We start from the raw sequence: 19,813 nt of genomic DNA, 5'->3' as shown, positions 1-19,813 counted from the left end.
AGCAGGATAATGCGCCATGTCATAAAGCTGGAATCATCTCAGACTGGTTTTTTGAACATGACAATGAGTTCACTGTACTCCAATGGCCTCCACAGTCACCAGATCTCAATCCAATAGAGCATCTTTGGGATGTGGTGGAACGGGAGATTCGCATCATGAATGTGCAGCCGACAAATCTGCGGCAACTGTGTGATGCCATCATGTCAATATGGACCAAAATCTCTGAGGAATGCTTCCAGCACCTTGTTGAATCTATGCCACGAAGAATTGAGGCAGTTCTGAAGGCAAAAGGGGGTCCAACCCGTTACTAGCATGGTGTACCTAATAAAGTGGCCGGTGAGTGTAGACCCCACACTTTTAGACAACAGGCTGAAAAGATTTGAATTCAAGATTTTTGAATTGACACTAATAGTTATATTTTAAAATATGATCCCATCGCGATGCCAAATTGAATTTTGGTGCAGATGTGGCTCGAGGCATAGCAGGCACATGTGCATTTTTGGAAATTTTTAAATTGAACATTTTTTTTTTTTTTTTTTTTTCCAGAAATGCGTCTTTAAAATTTTGCGTTTGTGTCCGCATAGGTAAAATATTAAAGATACTATTGTGACATATCTGGCGAAAGCCTGGACCGTCCTAAGTAAAATGGTGTTTATTTTGTTTCTCTTTCTTTTTTTCTAGCCTGAGTTATGAGGAGAAATGTAAAGGCAGCAACACAGAAATTCACACTTTTTCTAAACTTTGAAAATCAATTAAAAATAAAAAAAATTCAGTTTTTTTTTTTTTTTTTTCACATTTTGCATTCTCTGACACACTACTACCAAATAACAAAACCTCAAAAGAATTAAAAATATAGAGGTAAAAATCATTGGTTCACTTGACATGGGGGGGGGGGGGGGAACCACCTCAAAAAGGTCCATTCACTGTCCAGGAGGTTTTTCCCTCCTGGACAGTGAATGGACCTTAAAAAAAAAACAAAAAAAACCAGCGTCACTATTTTTGGCCAAAAAACGCTAGCAGAAAAACAAACGCTAGAGGTCTACATAGACTACCATTGTGAGGGGACAGATTATGACCTGGATTCCGTGCCATAATCCGCCCACTCTGTGCCTGTGTGAACGAGCCCTTAAGGTGTGCATACCATCAAAAGACATAAATGGCCCAAATATCACAACTACTCACCCAGCAAATGTAATGAAACAGGGAATATCAACAAAAACAGATATACCGTATACCTTGTATATAGAGACGCCATGATCTCCACCTGCAGCCGCAACGCGCACTTCACCTCCGCTTCATCAGGGGCTGCACAGTGGAGGGCACAGAGAGGGATCAATATAAAGGCATTTAACACCTGTGTACGATTACCTTACTGATAATGGCGCCATTATCCAATCCTAGTGACTGCACTACATAGTCTCATAGTATTCTGCTGATTCCCACGCATGCACAGAAGCTACCCCCATACAAAAAACGTCATCCTCATAAGATCATGTAAGAAGTCCCACCAAAAAAATGGCCACCTCCTGATTATTCATTTATGTGACTATTCCTGATAGGTTTATATGTACTCTGTAGGAGGGGTGGTTTTGGGATATACCTAATATGTAGGTTTAATATTTTTTTTTTTTTCAAAGCGACAGAATCTGCAATGGAGGGTGAATGAGCTCCCATTGATGATGTGAATGGCCCATAGTAGTAATCTCTAATTTTGTATTTTGTTTACTTCCCAGTTGGGAGAGTTGTTCTTTACTTGGACAATGTCCCGTTATTGTGATAACCTACTGTGGGATGTCAGGAAATGTACTCTTGGATTACATGATCCAGCAGCTCTTCGTATCAACTATTTAGGTAAGTGATAATGTTTACTTTTGTCCAGAGATCAATGTATTATGTAGTAAAACTGTAAATCCAAATAATTTTGTGGAGAAAGAACCCTCCAGCACAAATATAAAAAAAATATGTAACTTTTTCCAGCATTAGTATCAAGGCATGATTGAGGTGTGCAACTTTGACTTAAAGGGGTATTCCCATGAACATAATCATATCTATATTTGTAGACAAATATATAAACGTTTTTTTTCCAATTATAAGTAGTTAAAAATCCTGCAGAGTTTTAAAGATTTCCTCTAGCTATCTTAGTGGTGATAGGCTGTTGTCTTGATCAGTTGCCAATGGATATGACCACAAAGGCAGAAACTTTCTGAAGTCTGGGATATGTTAGTATCCCAGCCATGATTTTCTTATTGTAGCAGGGTCATCAGACAGTCAGTACATGTATGAGAAGATATCCCGGCCACAATAAGGAAATCATGGTGGATTTTCTGACCTTAGCAAGTTCCTGCATTCATGGTCATATCCACTGGCAACTGATCAAGACAACAAAACTGTGACCACAAGATATTTAGAGAAATTCTTTAAAACTCTGCTAAATGTTTAATTACTTATATTTGCAAAAATGTTTCTTTTAACTGTCTACAAATTTTAAAATGTTTATGTACATAAACATTTACCCCTTTAAGCCTTATTTACATGTGCGCCTTTAGGGCTAGTTCACACGTGGGAAAAGAGGCTTTACAATGGAGCCCTATGTGAACAGCTAGCTTTTGATATTTATTTATTTTTTTTTTTTTGTCTGCTAGCAGAAAAAAGAAGTGACATGACTTTTTTTTTTTTTTTTGGGAAGCTGTTTTTTTCAGGACCAAAATAAGCCGGGAGGTTTTTACGTGTGAACTAGCGGACTAGTGGACATGTTATCCAAAACAATCAAGCTAAACCTGCACTCCAAAAGCCTCATACGAGGCTCTCCTTTATTTATACACCCTGCTGTGTGTCCAAACAGCAGCTTACACCCACATAAATGACAGTTGTATCCAGGATAACATACTTAGCAACATCATTGGTGGATATAAGCTGCTGTTCGGGCACACAGCCAGGCACAGAAGGGGGAAGAGCCCTATAAGTATTATATAAGCATTGGAGTACATAATGACGGCTGTCAGGCTATGCACATGCATAGGCTGGCAGTCCTAACTTATTAGTTAGCGAGACCAGATCAATACATAAACAAAAGATTGTAGACCCAGGGAACGGGTCTCATGACTGCTAAACCCCCCAACCCAAGACCGAATACTGCTGAGGGAAACTGGTACCGGGTTTCTAGGGCAATCCGTTAGATGCCACTAAATGACAGCAAGCCGAGATCTAGAAATTTGCAAGGAATTGATATACAATTTTCTAATACACTTTCTATAACTAGTTCAGTTATTTGTTAATAATGGACAACCCCCTATTAAATAAAATGAGAATCCATGCCCCAAACCCCGTAAACCCCCCCCCCCCCCAACACTTGTCATGCCTCCTCAACAATATATTGTGATTTATTATTATTATGCACCATTAATTCCATGGTGCTTTACATTTGGGGGTTTACATACAGTACACAAAATATACAGTCAGATATAAAACTAACAGTGACCGACTGGCACAGTGGGGTAGAGGGCCCTGCCCGTAGGGGCTTACAATCTATGAGGGAAGGGGGGTAGAGACAGAAAGAGGGGGAGACAGTTCAGATGGCAGTGCGGTGATGGTGTTATTGGAGGTTGTAGGCAGGGTTCGCATCTGTGCTGGGCTCTCAATCATTCGGATCCATCGGGTAACCCGAACAACGCAGACCCAGACCTCTAAAACAGCATTTACACTTGGATCCCATTGACTAGTTGAGCAGGACTTTTTCTCTCTGCTGACCTTTGGCTGTTTTTATGGTGCAATCTCAAACAGGACAGATGTGATCTTAGCGTTAAATATGTTTACTGCCCATGTGACTGTTGTGGGAGGGTCTGAGACAGCTTTTTTTTTTTTTTTTTTTTTTGTAAAACTGTATAGCTGGAACATTTGCAGCACATTTTTGTATCTTTTTCATTTGTCTTTCTGTGTCTGAGACTTTGTTTTATGTCGGTGTTATTAATAAAGCATTTTCTGATTACTATCCTATGGAACAGTCTGGCTGTCTAGTAAAACGTTTGCAGGAATTACAAGTTGTATAGCATTGATGCTCTGATATGGGAAAAAATGGACATCATATCTAGCACCTTCCCAACACTCATTAGAGATGTGGTCCACACACTTCTCCCATTTTGCCTTAAAGAGTACCTGTTGCCAAGTACAAACTGCTAAATGGCACTCCTCATTTAATTGTTGTTCAACTCCAAATTGGTTAAGAGCATATTTTTTAAAAATTGGTCTACCTGAACAAAAAAAACCAAACACTTAGACCCTGGTAGGTTGTATGGAAATTGGCTTTTGTTCTCCCAGTAGGTGATAACTTTTTTTTTTTTTTTTTCTCCCCCCCTCCTCTGAGAAAATAAAAGGTAGAATAATAAGATAATTTACATATAACTTTCCAGTTATTGTTTATTTGGTGCGAATGGATTTCAAATAAGTGCTTCAGGAAAATTGCAACAATCAAATTATGTATGCTATCTAGTATTTTGTAGTTCATAACAGGTCGTCTTTTAAGGTACAAGGGATGCCACAGATTATGGGTATTCAGTAGCTGGTGATACAGGTAAGAGATGGTACCCTGCTTTTCTCCCCCTGAGACAATAAAGTCAATTGGTGCGTGTGAATGGCAGAAATGTCACACTGACCCTTCTAAGGATGAGTATAATAGAAGTAATCTCTGAGAGATAAAACTTGGTCTGCAGTTACTGACATTATTGAAATTGTCCATCTTCATGTAGCTTAGGTAGGAATTTAAATCCTCTGTTTCCATGGTGAGTATCTCTCCAGTCTAAAAATTTATGGCAGTGAAGTTGTCTGCTTTCAAAGGTCCCTAATTTTCTCAAACACCTTTACCATAAGTACTAGAAAGTTACCTCTTTAGTCATCTCTTCTCTCTGAGAGTCTTTAACTCATACAGTTAGCGTGTGAGCTTGAGTTAACTGATCTACCAAGTTGCCCTCAAACCCATTCAGTCTTCCCAGTTTGTCCGGGATAAATAGAAATCTCTAACAGGAAAAAGTCATTGGCTGGCTAAATCAGGTGACCTCTGATTTATAAGAATAGTGTCAGCCATGTTCGTGTCATTTGCGGCTTGGAGTTAGATAGGAAGAGACAATGCTGAGGGATTAGCTTCTGTTAGGCAGGCAGGAAACATTCTCAGAGCTACACTGCTTTATGAGTGTATATACACCACTATTATATACACTCATCCTGCAGCTAATTTTGACAAAAAGCCCTTTTTAGGGCTCCAATTCCCTACCACTGGTATACAGTACTTGTGTGTCCCATAGGGGTGAGAAGCTAGCAGTTCACCTTGCATCCAGTATATATGGTAGTAGATAAAGACCATATCTATTTACCCTCCGTGTATACTTAAAGCAAACATATGTATACAAGTGTTTTTGTTCACTCACTTATTGTACCTGTCCCATTGGGTGAGAAGAAACCTGTATACTTTCATCTGGTATATACGGTAGTAGATACGCTCAATATATCTACCCTCTGTGTATACAACCCCCCCCTCCCCCCCCCCCCAAAAAAAAAAAAAAACAAAAACAAAAAAAACCCCCAAAACAAACAAAACCCCCCCCATTTGTATACATCAGTTTGTGAACTCATTCTAACTGTCCCATTGGGTGAGAAGAAGCCTGTATACTGTCATCTGGTGTATATATGGCGTTTATCTACTACCATATATCTGCTGGTGCAAGGCTCAACTCACACCAAGGGCCTAAGGGCTCTGAGAAGAGAAGACTTACTATAAAACTCCAGTCCTTAAAAATTCCAAAATTATCTTTGAAGAAAAACTTTTCTACATGCCATTCTTCAGCAACTCTCAATAAATCAAATACAAATCTATTGATATTCTAACTCTAATCTATTCATATTCTATTGAGAAAACATAACTACAGTAAATCGTTGACCAGTTTTCTTTTTTCGAAAATTGTGACAAGATGGGAAACAGAAATCAAACTTGAATTCAAAAGAAAACATACACACGCAGGTTCAATTATGAAGTTACAAGTAGAATAGTCGCTCAGCAAGTGGCAGATGTGGTTCTTTGTGTACACTCTGTCCCATCAAAAAGGCTAACTTTAAGGGCCACAGGTCTACCTTCTCCCCTCTACCAGAATGAAAGATGAGATGGTGTGTTTTTTTTTTGTTTTTTGTTTTTTTTTACTGGGGGTTGAGGATTGCAAACATTTAGTATTGGTTGCTCTCCATGATGTGTACAATGCGTTTATCACTTGTAAAGCAGCCCAACATGAAGTCAGCCATGTGTGCCTGAGTGTTACTTGGCATGGCTTTGCTGCCCCCACCGGAAGGGTCACTCTCAATTTCCTCCTCTTCCTCCTCCCCTTCGCCCCATCCGCGCTGAAGCAATGGGACGCACTGAACTTCCCCAATAGCCTCGTGTGTGAGAATGACATCCTTTGCCACTTCAGCCTCTTCCTCGCCATTCAACACTGAGAAGCTGACAGGAGTGTGCTCTGAGTATCTAGCTATGATGGGTCTGCTTTTCCCACACTCTTCAGTGTGCAATGCGTTATCCCTGATTGCGAGGTGGCATTCTCGCATCACACAGAGGAGCGGGATGGTTACGCTCACTAATGTGTTGTCACAGCTGACCCTCTTGGTGGACTCCTCAAAGACGTGTAGGATTTCACATAAGTCTGCCATCCATGGCCACTCATGGTAGATAAACTGAGGGAGCTGACTTTGAGGAACCCTTGGGTTTTGGAGATGGTACGCCATCAAAGGTCTCTGCTGCTCACACATCTTGCTCAACATATGGTATGTTGAGTTCCAGCGTGTGGTGATGTTGCACAACAGCCGGTGTTCAGGCAGATGTAGGCGTTGCTGGAGGATTTTCAGGCTAGCAGCGGCTAATGTAGACTTACAAAAGTGGGTGCACAAGCGGTGCACTTTCACCAGTAGCTCAGGCAGGTTAGGGTAGGTTTTTAAAAACCTTTGCACCACCAACTTCAAAACTTGGGCCAGGCTTGGAAAGTATATAAACAAACATGGTATCAGGGAAAACTATACAACATCATGTCAACATGCAATTCACTTTGATATGGTCAAGTCCTTGTATCCTTATATCCATGCTAGAACGCGAAAACAGAAAAAAAACGAACTAAGGAATACCACAACGTATATATGATAACATAAATTTTTATTGAAACTACATAAATGGTTAAAACGGTGACAAGTATCACAACACCATCAGACAAAAGTGGGCGCTTTACATATCAGGGAGTATCAACAGGTAAGTATATAGAAAGAGTAAATGGAGTATATCAACATTAGAGTAAGCCAAATCTTACATGAATGTATATATCTAGGTATGTGTCACCAATAATCAATGGCCACAACAACAGTCGGACAGAGACCGTAGACAATGAATACATACGGGCCCACTAAATGTATATAGACCCAATAAGATATAACATAGATGTGGGTACTGCATATAAACAGTAAGTACTATAATTAGTATCACAGATAATAATTTCAAGCTGTATCCGGCTGCCTAGGTGTAATTAGAAAGGGACATATACTATGATAATACGTCTAATAGCCCTGGCCAGAGACCTATAGAGACAAAACATTATGAGAAAAGCATTAGTAAGTAGTGACAACACACCAGAATAAATATAGATGGCATACTAGTGCAAAGTACTGTGTACATTCATATATAAATCAAAGTTCTACCCATAATGTGACAGGAGGAAGTATACCCCGAGATGGCCGGCGCCCACACCACATGTTTCAGACTATGGAGACATGTGGTGTGTGTCTTAAGGTACTGAGAGATGTAAGGTGAGATGCAGGGTGGAGAGTGAGTATGTGTCTGTCTGTGTGCCCCCAGTTTAATGTCACCCTCCAGCTACCCCTACGGTTTAATGTCTGCTTCCAGCTTCCCAATTTTAATGTCCCCCTCTAGTTGACCCCAGTTTCATGTCCCGCTCCAGCTGTTAATTTAATGCCTCCCTCCAACTACCCCCACTGTTTAATGTCCCCCTCCAGCTTCTCAGCTTCATGTCCCCTCTAGTTTCCACCAGTTTAAACTGGGGCACCAGGAGAGGGACTTAATACTGTGGGGTAGTTGGAAGGGAACATTATAATGTGGGGACACACAATGTACTAGTGACTGTAGGAGGATTATACTGTGTTGGGGCACATGGAAAGATGATTGGGAATGGGCGGAGTCAACGTAGAAGTGGGTGGAGCTAAATTTGCCCTCTAGCATAGTTTCAATTTCTTATGCGGCCCCATGGGAAAATTAATTGCCCACCCCTGGTCTATACTGTATGGCAAGTAGATCCCTTGCTTGACTCCTGTATGGGACAGGTGTATTGGGCGCACAAACCGATGTATACAAGGGTAATCTTTTGCAAGTATACAGGGACGGTAAATAGTTAGTGCGCAGAGCAAATAAGGTATATGCTCTGTGAGAATTTTAGACCTTGCTTCACGCTCGTATGGGACGGGTATATTGGGTGGATGCTCCAGTGTTTGGGCATCAGGACACAGAAATTGTTCTGGTAGCTCCTGGGAGGGGGCAAGGGTGGGAAGATTGGGCATGTTGGGAGGAGGGTGGGGCAGACTCTTGGGTAGAAACACGACTGGAGGTAGTCCCTGACTGGCTGGTGGAAGAGCAGCTGGAAGCCTTATCCGCTAGCCATTGTAACATCTGTTCCTGGTGCTCGGGCCTCATCAGATTTGTGCCCTGCACCCTGCTTAACACAGCTATCAAGTCAGGGATTGTGATGAGCGCATGCTAATGTTTCTTTAGCTTTAAATTTGTGTTTCTGTCCATATTAATGTAAAGGAAAGAAGGTTTCCAAGTATTTTTCCACTTTCCATAGAGGTTCTGTTTGGAGTGTCTAGTTGATAGACTGTGATAGTGGGGTAATACTCGGACTTGGGCAGGCATGCTTCCGCTGCTGTCCCAGTTACTTTCCAGAAGTGTTGGCATCATTTCCTGGGGTGTCATTGTGGTTCCTCCTGAAACTAGCTTTTTTTTTTTTTTTTTTTTTCTCCCCATAGACTATAATGGGATTCAATATTCGGTCGAATATTGAGGGTCTACTCGAAACGAATATCGAATATTTCACTATTCGCTCATCTTTAGTAAAGACCATTTAGTTAAATTCAGTACAAGAACAATGTAGTGACTAACAGGTGACATCATTCACTATGATCATTCATATTTCTTATCTCTCCCATTTGGATCGCCATGACCACTTCTTCCAGCTGTGACTTCTCTGTGAGGTTTCTATATTGCCCTCACCAACACAAAGTCCCCATCCTGCTGCTACCCCAGTTATAAAATTTGTAATCTAAAAATCCCCAGGAAATGAATAATATCCCCGCATGCCACCTTTTAGATAAGTATTCCTCAATTAACCCCTTAGAGACACAGCCCAAAAGTGCGTTAAGGACCAGGCCTCTTTTTTTTTTTTTTTTTTTTTTTTTTTTCCAAATCTGACATGTCACTTTAAATGGCAATAACTTTGAGACACTTTAATTTACACAAGTGATTTTGAGATTGTTTTCTCGTAACACGTACTTCATGTTAGTTGTAAACACTAATCAATATTTTTCTATTTATTTATAAAAAAAAAATATATGGAAATTTGGAAAAAATTGCAACTTTAAAAATGTGAAATTCTCTGCTTTTCAGGCGGATGGTTATATCACTCAAATACATGAATACATATTATCTACCATATCTCTGCTTTATATTGGCATCTACTTTTGATTGTCTCAATTTATTTTGGATCGTACGAGGCTTACAAGTGTAACAGCGATTTTCCAGATTTATAAGAAAACTAGCTGGTACCCGCGACTTCGTCTGCGGTGATTGTAGCAGTGGTATATACAGGCGCGGGTAAGGTTTTCGTAGTGTGTATAAGGTATGGGATATGAAATGTAAGTTTGTATCTTGTTTTTGCTGTAATTCTGAGAATACGTGAGACTTTTGTGTTGAAGTTAATTTGTATTTGAGCTGCTATATATACTGTGTTGTGAGAAACTTTACATAGTGACTTTGGGACAGAGGTATTTGAAGTTAACCCTTTCCCGCCGATGGCATTTTTTGATTTTCGTTTTTGACTCCCCTCCTTCTAAACCCCATAACTTTTTTTTATTTCTCCGCTCCCAGAGTCATATGAGGTCTTAATTTTTGCGGGACAATTTTTTTCTTCATGATGCCACCATTAATTATTCTATATAATGTACTGGGAAGCAGGAAAAAAATTCAGAATGGGGTGGATTTGAAGAAAAAATGCATTTCTGCGACTTTCTTACGGGCTTTGGTTTTACGGCGTTCACTGTGCAGCCGAAATGACATGTCCCCTATATTCTGTGTTTCGGTACGGTTCCAGGGATACCAAATTTATATGGTTTTATTTACATTTTGACCCCTAAAAAAAATTCCAAAACGGTGTTAAAATTTTTTTTTTCTAAAAGTCGCCATATTCCGACGGCCGTAACTTTTTTATACATAGGTGTACGGGGATGCATAGGGCGTCTTTTTTTGCGGGGCCGGGTGTACTTTTTAGTTCTACCATTTTCGGGAAATGTTATTGCTTTGATCACTTTTTATTCAAATTTTTATCAGAATTAAAACAGTGAAAAAACGGCGGTTTGGCACTTTTGACTATTTTTCCTGCTACGGCGTTTACCGAACAGGAAAAATATTTTTATAGATTTGTAGAGCGGGCGATTTCGGACGCGGGGATACCAAACATGTATAGGTTTCACAGTTTTTAACTACTTTTATATGTGTTCTAGGGAAAGGGGGTGATTTGAACTTTTAATACTTTTTATATTTTTTTTATATTTTTTTTTATTTTTTTTTTTGCATTTATTAGACCCCCTAGGGGTGTTGAACCCCAGGGGGTCTGATCACTAATGCAATGCATTACAATGCTAATGCATTGCAATGCATTGCAAAAAATCATCATCTCTTTTGCAGGCTGTATACACCAGCCTGCAAAAGAGAATTTGCAGACTGGCTGGGAGCCCTTAACAAGGCTCCCGGCTGTCATGGCAACGGGGGGTCGGCCCTGGAGCATGCTCCAGGAGCCGGCGATCCTTGCCAAAATGGCGGCGCCCATGCGCCGCCGGGAAGATGGCGCCTCCGGCGCCTTTGACAGCAGCGCCGGAGGGGTTAATGCCTCCGATCGGTCCGGGGACCGATCGGAGGCATTAGAGCCGGTTGTCTACTGCTTAAAGCAGTAGACACCCGGCGGCTATGACGGCCGCCCGGCTCCCGGGCGGTCGCCATAGTTACAGACCCGACATGCGCCGTACTATTTCGGCGCATGTCGAGAAGGGGTTAAAAACAAATCCAAAACTGTTAACATTTTTTTTGAAAAGTCGCCATATTCCGACAGCCGTAACTTTTTTTTATACGTGCGTGTACGGGGATGTATATGGCGTCTTTTTTTGCGGGACTGGGTGTTCTTTGTAGTTCTACCATCTTCAGGAAATGTTATTGCTTTGATCACTTTTTATTCAAATTTTTATCAGAATCAAAACTGTGAAAAAACGGCGGTTTGGCACTTTTGACCATTTTTCCCGCTACGGCGTTTACCGAACAGGAAAAATATTTGTATAGCTTTGTAGAGCGGGCGATTTCGGACGCGGGGATACCTAACATGTATGTGTTTCACAGTTTTTAACTACTTTTATGTGTTCTAGGGAAAGGGGGGTGATTTGAATTTTTAATCCTTTTTTTTTTTTTTTTTTTTTTTTTTTTTTTTTTTTTTCATTTATTAGACCGCCTAGGGGTATTGACATGGGGCAAAGTGGTAAAGTATATGTATATGTGATTGTGTGGGGTTAGGGGCGAGGCTGTAGGGGGGAATGTGAATTTTGTGGCTTGCTATGGTCCAAAGTGTGTGAGATTGCAGAGATGGTGGTGTGAGTTTGGGGGTTCTGGGAAAAACGTATGTGCGCTATTGTGACGAAAAGTAGCCTATTGCGCAATGGGGTGTATTAACTATGTTTGTGAAAAATTTCAGCCAAATCGGTCGAGCGGGTTTTGCGTGATTGACTAACAAACATCCGAACACACAAACCCACAAACATCCAAACTCACAAACTTTCACATTTATAATATTAATAGGATATATATATTTTTTTTTTCTGGATTAAAAAAACAAACAAATCAAATAAAAAACAATTCTGGCATTGCGTTTTGCCTTTTTAATTTTTCGCCATGCAGCGTACAGCATAAGTAAAGTGGCCTTTATTCTGTAGGTCAGTACGATTACGGCGATACATATATATATTATGCAATACTAATTCTGCAGAGCAATAACACATTTAGGGACATAAATCAATGATTTTTGTATCATTGTCTTCTGAGAGGCGTAACATTTTTATTTTTCAGTTGACTGTGTTGGTTGAGGGCTTATTTTTTTGGCGGGATGACCTGTGCTTTTTATTGGTACTGTTTTGCGGTACGTATGATTATTTATTTTTTTTTAATCACTTTTTATAGCACATTTAGTAAGGTGAGATGGCGAAAAATCACTACTTCCGGCGTGTTTTTTTTTTTTTTTTTTTTTTTTTTTTTTTTTTCCTCTTTCCCCGCCGTTCACCGTATACATGAAATATTTTATTTCAGTTTTGTTGTACAGGTTGCTATGGACGCAACAATGCCAAATATGTATTTGGGCCTGTAACAAATACAAAAACCGCGGAAGGACATCAACCTTACTAGATTTAAATCAATATTAGCGCAACTGTAGCGTTATCCAATAATAAGCACTGCGCTACTATCAATAGACCGGATCCCAAACATAGGTTGAGGGTTTAGATATGTGATTATAGTTCAAAACCCACCGTGAGGTAGTGAAGTTTAATAGTAAATGATCATCTCTAACCCTGTATGGACCTGGATAGCATGTTTAGTGATGATTGGCATATATTGCTGATAATAGATGCTCATTTTCATATAGTATCTCAGCTAGATCAATTCTATCATCTCAACCTGTTTTCCCTTGATGTATGGGTTCATCAGGAGATCAAATAATGATATATTGGTGAGCCAAAGATAACGCTAGTGAAGTTACAATTGCAATTCCCGGTGCCCTGATGGTGGACACTGGTACTGAAAAATAGCAGACGCTGTTCACCGCAAACAGCGTGACGTCATTGGATCTGGCCAATAGCTAATAGGTAAATATTCATGCCAGAGGAGATTGGACGATCGCAGGGAATAAAGTATAACTATGGCGCATTTAGTTCTCCCTACTATTGTGACGTGTATATGTGTAACCTACAGATACTAGTGCAGCATGTGCCCTCGGATAGTTAACATACATTCCACACTGTGTATGAACAAATCTAAACCGGTACATAAGACCAGTCATATGATCTACATAAATGATAAACACACCCAAATTGCCCTTATTATATACTGTAGTACTCAATTGAGTAAAAAGGATGACATCCAGTGGCGTAACTACCGCAGTAGCGGCTGCCACAGGGCCGGCGACAGCCGCTACCCCTGTGTTTTTTTTTTTTGTTTTTTTTTTTTTTTTTTTTTTCCTTAATAGGCTCCTTAAAGGGGTATTCCCATGTACATAACCATATCTATACTTATAGATAATTAAAAGTTAAACATTTTTGCAAATATAAGTAATTAAAAATTCTGCAGAGTGTTAAAGATATTCTCTAACTTTCTTGTGGTGACAGTCTGTTATCTTGATTGGTTGCCAATGGTTACGACCACTAATGCAGAAACTTTGTATGGTCTGGGACTTGTCAGGAACCCAGCTATGATGTCGTTATTGTAGCTGAGTTATCAGGCAGGGACACTACATGTACCAGAAGATATCTTGGCCACAATAAGGATCATGGCTGATTTTCTGACCTAAGGGTGCATGCACACTACGTAACGCCGGGCGTGTATGAGAGCCGTACACGCCGGCGTTACAGCAGGGCTGCCGAACACTTCCCATTCACTTCAATGGGAGCGCTCGTAAACGCCGCTGTTACGAGCGCTCCCATTGAAGTGAATGGGAAGTGTTCGGCAGCCCTGCTGTAACGCCGGCGTGTACGGCTCTCATACACGCCCGGCGTTACGTAGTGTGCATGCACCCTTAGAAAGATTTCTGCATTGGTGGTCGTATTCATGGCAACCGAACAAAATAAAAGCCTGTCACCACTAAGAAAGTTTGAGAAAATCTTTAAAACTCTGCAGAATTTTTAATTACTTATATTTGCAAAAATGTTTAACTTTAAATTATCTACAAATTTAAAAATAATTATGTTGATGGGAATACCCCTTTAATATCCCCACACCCTCAATGGCCCCCTACCTTCCCTACCATAAGTAGATCGGTAGTAGACAAATCACTGCTAGATGCAGGGCTGCAGATGCTTCTTGTAAAAGCTTCTGCACATAGCAGCTTCCTGTTCCGCCCCTGCGATGTATCTGCTCTCTTCACTGCTAGACAGAGCTGCACAGCCACATGTAAGTATATTTTTGGATAAAATATGTATAGATGTGTTTACATTGTGTCTTATATACTGTGAGTCCTGTGTATGTAGATAGGTGTGTGTGTGTGTGTGTGTATATGAATGTATGTGTGTGAGTAGATGTGTATATGTGTAAGTATTATATACCGTATTTTTCTATAAGACTATAAGACGCACTGGACTATAAGACGCACCCGTTTTAGAGGAGAAAAATAGGGAAAAAAAAATTTCAGGCAAAAAATGGTAAAATATTTAATATATGGGAGTTGTAGTTTTGGAACAGCTGCAAGGCCACATTGACAGGTGACCCTGCAGCTGTACGGGGATGTATAGAGTGTTTTTTTTTTTTTTTTTTTTTTTTTTACTATCTTATTATCCCCCGCCTAGGGGGCTTGAACCTGCAATCATTTGATTGCAAGTCCCATAGACGGCAATACAAGTGTATTGCCGTCTATGGGAGATTCTATACATTACTATCGCGGAGGGTCATAGACCAGCCGCGATAGTAATATATATCTATGACAGACCTCGGAGCCTTCATTAGGCTCCCGGCTGTCATCGGAACAGGTCGGCTCCTGCGGCCTCGCCGTGCAGGAGCCGGCCTGCATCACTAAAGGTATGAGGCCGGGGGGGGCGCGCTAACTGACTGTCGGGACCTGCGGTGGAGGAGTGGGTTTGCAGCATGGCCGCACTACTGCCACCGCTGGTTTTCTTCAGCGGCAGTAGCGCGGCAGTCTGCAGGCCCCGGCAGCTAAGACAGTCCCCGGCATCTGCTGTAATAGACCGGCGGATGCCGGGGAGTGTCTTAGCTGCCGGGGCCTGCAGATTGCCGCGCTACTGCCGCTGAAGATAACCAGCGGTGGCAGTAGCGCGGCCATGCTGCAAACCCACTCCTCCACCCACATTCAGACTATAAGATGCACCCTCATTTTCCTCCGAAATTTTGGGGGAAAAAAGTGCGTCTTATAGTCCGAAAAATACGGTATATAAAGCATATCCATATCGATCTGTCTATCTGTCTTTGCTTCTATACATGTGTTTAGAGTTAAGTCCTCCATCTTTGAATTTTGGCAGCCATCTTGTACTCTTTCACATATAAACTATATAAGTATGTATTTTTCTGCTTAAGTCAAGGAGGCCCTTTGTTAGACTTTAAGGAATGTGATAATGAACGTTAATGCATAGGTTGCTAATCATTATCTCTCAAGGGCCTCATTTTGAGAAGATGCAGCTGACTTTGTATATCTCTTATCTCCTTTACATGATGTATGGACACATAACCAACAAAAGTATTAATCTTATGGTATCTAGGCACTCTGTCATATTTTATGGTATATGAAGGTCACTTAGAGTGTATAGACACAGGGTCTATGGAACGTGTCATCTTATCTCTTTTGCCATGATATATACATATAGACATAGTCTGGGATGTTAGCTCACACATAAGTATTTTGAATCCTTCTTTGTTTCATGGGAAAGTCCATCCCAGTGTGGAAAGCTATAATGAGATGCAGATTATAATGAGCCTCAGCCAATAGCCATGTGCCAGGCTTGTCTTATATCTCTATGACCAATCATGTTGTATTGATTAGAATAGCCAAGCCAGCTCTTTGTCTGTAATGTATTTAAACTACCTTTTTCTTATAATAAAATCAGAACTCTTTTGATACACTACCATCTTGTGTCTTTAATCAGTTCTCCAGGCTTAAAGAAGATGGCTGAAGTCCATCTAGGCCTGTTAATTATCTAATTAGGACCTCTACAACATACGGAGGGATCCATATGTCCCTATCAAATCGTCTACCATTATACATACTAGAATTGTATTTTATAATGTGATGTTTAGGCCTGATTCACATCTGCGTTCAGGTTTCCGTTCATGGAGTCTGTTTGAGACCCCCAGACAGAAACCTATACGCATTAAAAAGTGATTACTTTCAGGGTCTCATTATTATTATTATACAGAGTATAATTGTTCATGGGTGTTCATTATGGGGCGTAATGGTGTATGCAGGGGCCACTATGGGGCATAATAGAGCGCGCAGGAATGCGGTGGAGATCGGTCGAGGTCTTTAGTGTCAGTCAGGAAGGGGTGGGGGGGGAAATGTCAAAAGTTCGCCACGGGGCCCCGCCATTCCTAGTTACGCTTCTGTTGACCTCTATACCCCATTGTACACATATGATAAAAGAAATGTGGGAAATGATTTACAGATCTCAATAGTCACTAAAGGAAATATTCCAGAGATTACATATAGGACAGTCTACATGTATTCATGTGCTGATTTTTAACCTTTCATTCCCTGTTAAAATTAGACAGTATGAAATGATAACATAAAGAGGGAAACTTTACTCAGTCCTCCAAGTTTATATGAATTAAGTGATTGAGATGGATTCATTGAGTCTTTGTGATCTAATACACCAGAAATGGAAAATCCATTTTGTCTCATGTTGTAGAATAAGACAACCCAATGCCCAGGGGCAGTAATTCGGACTATCTCTTTCTAGACCTTGAAATTTAAGGCATTTTGGATCCTCTCCATGATGTTCCCACACATGCATGGATAGAGTTTTACCCTCCTTTTGTGATAGGGAGATATATATATATATATATCTCCCTATCTTATAAAAATGAATTCTTGTCTGTCTGTCTGTCTGTACTCTAATGCGAACCAAACGACTGGACCGATCTTCACCAAATTTGGTACAGAGATACTTCAGGTATCCGGGAAGGTTTAAGACGAGACTCCAACTCGCTCGGACGTACCGTTGCTGAAATACAGTGCCCCCCCCCCCCTTAGCCAATACAAACCTGCAAGTCTTTCGCTCATATTCCAACTGCAATACACACGGTCACTCCACATACACAATACAACACTGATATCCAAACTGAGATACATGCATCAGAGGATTAGATACACAGATCAGCACACAGTATCACATGCCAGAGGATTAGATACACGGGTCTGCACACAGTCCCACACACCAGAGGATTAAATACGCACTTCTGCACACAGTTCCACACACTGAAGGATTTGATACGTGCATTTGCACACGTTTTCACATGCCAAAGGATTAGATACAGGCGTCTACACACAGTTCCATACTCCAGAGGATTAGATACGTGCGTCTGCACACATTTGTACACGCCATAGGATTAGATACACGCGTCTGCACACAGTACCACATGCAGTAGGATTAGATACGCGCGTCTACACATAGCTCCACACGCCAAAGGATTAGATATGCACGTCTGCACACAATACCACACGGGGGAGGATTAGATACGCGCGTCTACACACAGTACCACATGCCATAGGATTAGATACACGTGTCTACACACAGTTCCACACGCCGTAGGATTAGATACGCGCCTCTTCACACAATACCACACGCCGTAGGATTAGATACGCGCCTCTTCACACAGTACCTCACGGGGAGGATTAAATACGTGCGTCTGCACACAGTACCACACGCCAGAGGATAAGATGAGCGCGTCTGCACACAGTACCAAATTCCGTAGGATTAGATACGCACATCTGCACACAGTACCACATGCCGTAGGATTAGATACCCACGTCTACACACAGTTCCACATGCCGTAGGATTAGATACCCACGTCTACACACAGTTCCACATGCCGTAGGATTAGATACGCGCCTTTTCACACAATACCACACAGGGGAGGATTAGATACGCGCATCTGCACACGGTACTGCACGCCAGAGTCATTAGATATGCGCGTCTGCACACAGTTTCACTTACTGGAGGATTAGATACGCGCCTCTTCACACAATACCACACGGGGAGGATTAGATATGTGCATCTGCACACAGTACCACACCAACAAGGATTGGATCCTTGCATCTAAACACAGTACTACACGGGGAAGGATTAGATACAGCTTTACTCCAGGTATCCATAACAACTGATCACAGGTTTTTCACTGACATCCAAAATGAGATACACATAATCACATGACGCTTATGGACATACACACAAACAGCATACAAAATACACCAGTGCAAAATTGGACAATTCTTATGGGGCCACTACACAAACATAAAATGTAATATACCCGTGCGAAGCCGGGTCCTCCCTCTAGTGTGTGTGTGTGTGTGTGTGTGTATATATGTGTATGTATATATGTATATATATATATATATATATATATATATCTATATTATAAAAATGAATTTGTCTGTTTTCTAATGTAAACCAAACGACTGGACCAATCTTCACTAAATTTGGTACAGAGATACTTCATGTATCCGGGAAGGTTTATGATGAGACTCCAACTCGCTCAGACATACCATTGCTGCGATACAGCGTTCGAAATACAATGCCTCTCTCCTTAGCCAATACAAATCTGCAAGTCTTTCGCTCATATTCCAACTGCAATACACACGGTCACTCCACATGCACAATACAACACTGATTTCCAAACTTGGATACACGCATCAGAGGATTAGATACACAAATCAGCACACAGTATCACACGCCTGAGGATTAGATACACGGGTCTGCACACAGTCCCACACACCAGAGGATTAAATATGCACTTCTGCACACAGTTCCACACACTGAAGGATTTGATACAGGCGTCTGCACACGGTTCCACATGCTGAAGGATTAGATACACGCGTCTGCACAAGGTACCACACAGTAGAGGATTAAATACGCGTTTCTGCACACAGGTCCACACACTGAAGGATTAGATACGTGCGTCTGCACACGATTCCACATGCCGAAGGATTAGATACATGTGTCTGCACAAGGTACCACACGCCGGGGGATTAGATACATGCGTCTACACACAGTACCACATGCCAAAGATTTGGATACATGCATCTGCACACAGTTCCACACACCAGAGCATAAGATATGCACGTCTTCACATAGTACCACATGCCGTAGGATTAGATACGTGCGTCTGCACACAGTACCACATGCCGTAGGATTAGATACGTGCGTCTGCACACAGTACCACATGCCATAGGATTAGATACCGCATCTACACAGTGCCACACGTCGTAGGATTAGATACGCGCCTCTTCACACAATACCACACGGGAGGATTAGATACGTGCATCTGTACACAGTACCACACAACTGAGGGTTAGATATGTGCGTCTGCACACAGTTCCACACACTGAAGGATTAGATACGTGTGTCTACACAAAGTACCACACAGGGGAGGATTAGATACGCACATCTGCACACAGTTCAACACGCTGGAGGATTAGATACGCATGTCTTCACATTGTACCACCGCCAGAGGATTAGATGCGCACATCTGCACACAGTACCA

At 41.3% G+C, this 19,813-nt stretch overlaps 1 protein-coding gene across 6 annotated transcripts in view; it reads left to right on the top strand.

Moving 5' to 3' along the window:
• The window catches only part of DCAF6 (DDB1 and CUL4 associated factor 6), a 196,827-nt gene that overhangs the window by 9,423 nt on the left and 167,591 nt on the right, over positions 1-19,813 (top strand). For all 6 annotated transcript variants that reach the window (XR_012715055.1, XM_075264279.1, XM_075264278.1 and 3 more), the window contains exon 2: positions 1,734-1,851. Coding sequence is in view for 5 of the 6 variants with exons in the window: in XM_075264279.1 (XP_075120380.1) it covers positions 1,761-1,851 (91 nt within the window). In the remaining variant the exon portion in view is untranslated. The remainder of the gene's footprint in view (positions 1-1,733; positions 1,852-19,813) is intronic.

The sequence above is a fragment of the Leptodactylus fuscus genome, chromosome 2, assembly GCF_031893055.1.
Source record: "Leptodactylus fuscus isolate aLepFus1 chromosome 2, aLepFus1.hap2, whole genome shotgun sequence".
NCBI lineage: Eukaryota > Metazoa > Chordata > Amphibia > Anura > Leptodactylidae > Leptodactylus > Leptodactylus fuscus.
This window is presented reverse-complemented; position numbering and strand designations above follow the sequence as displayed.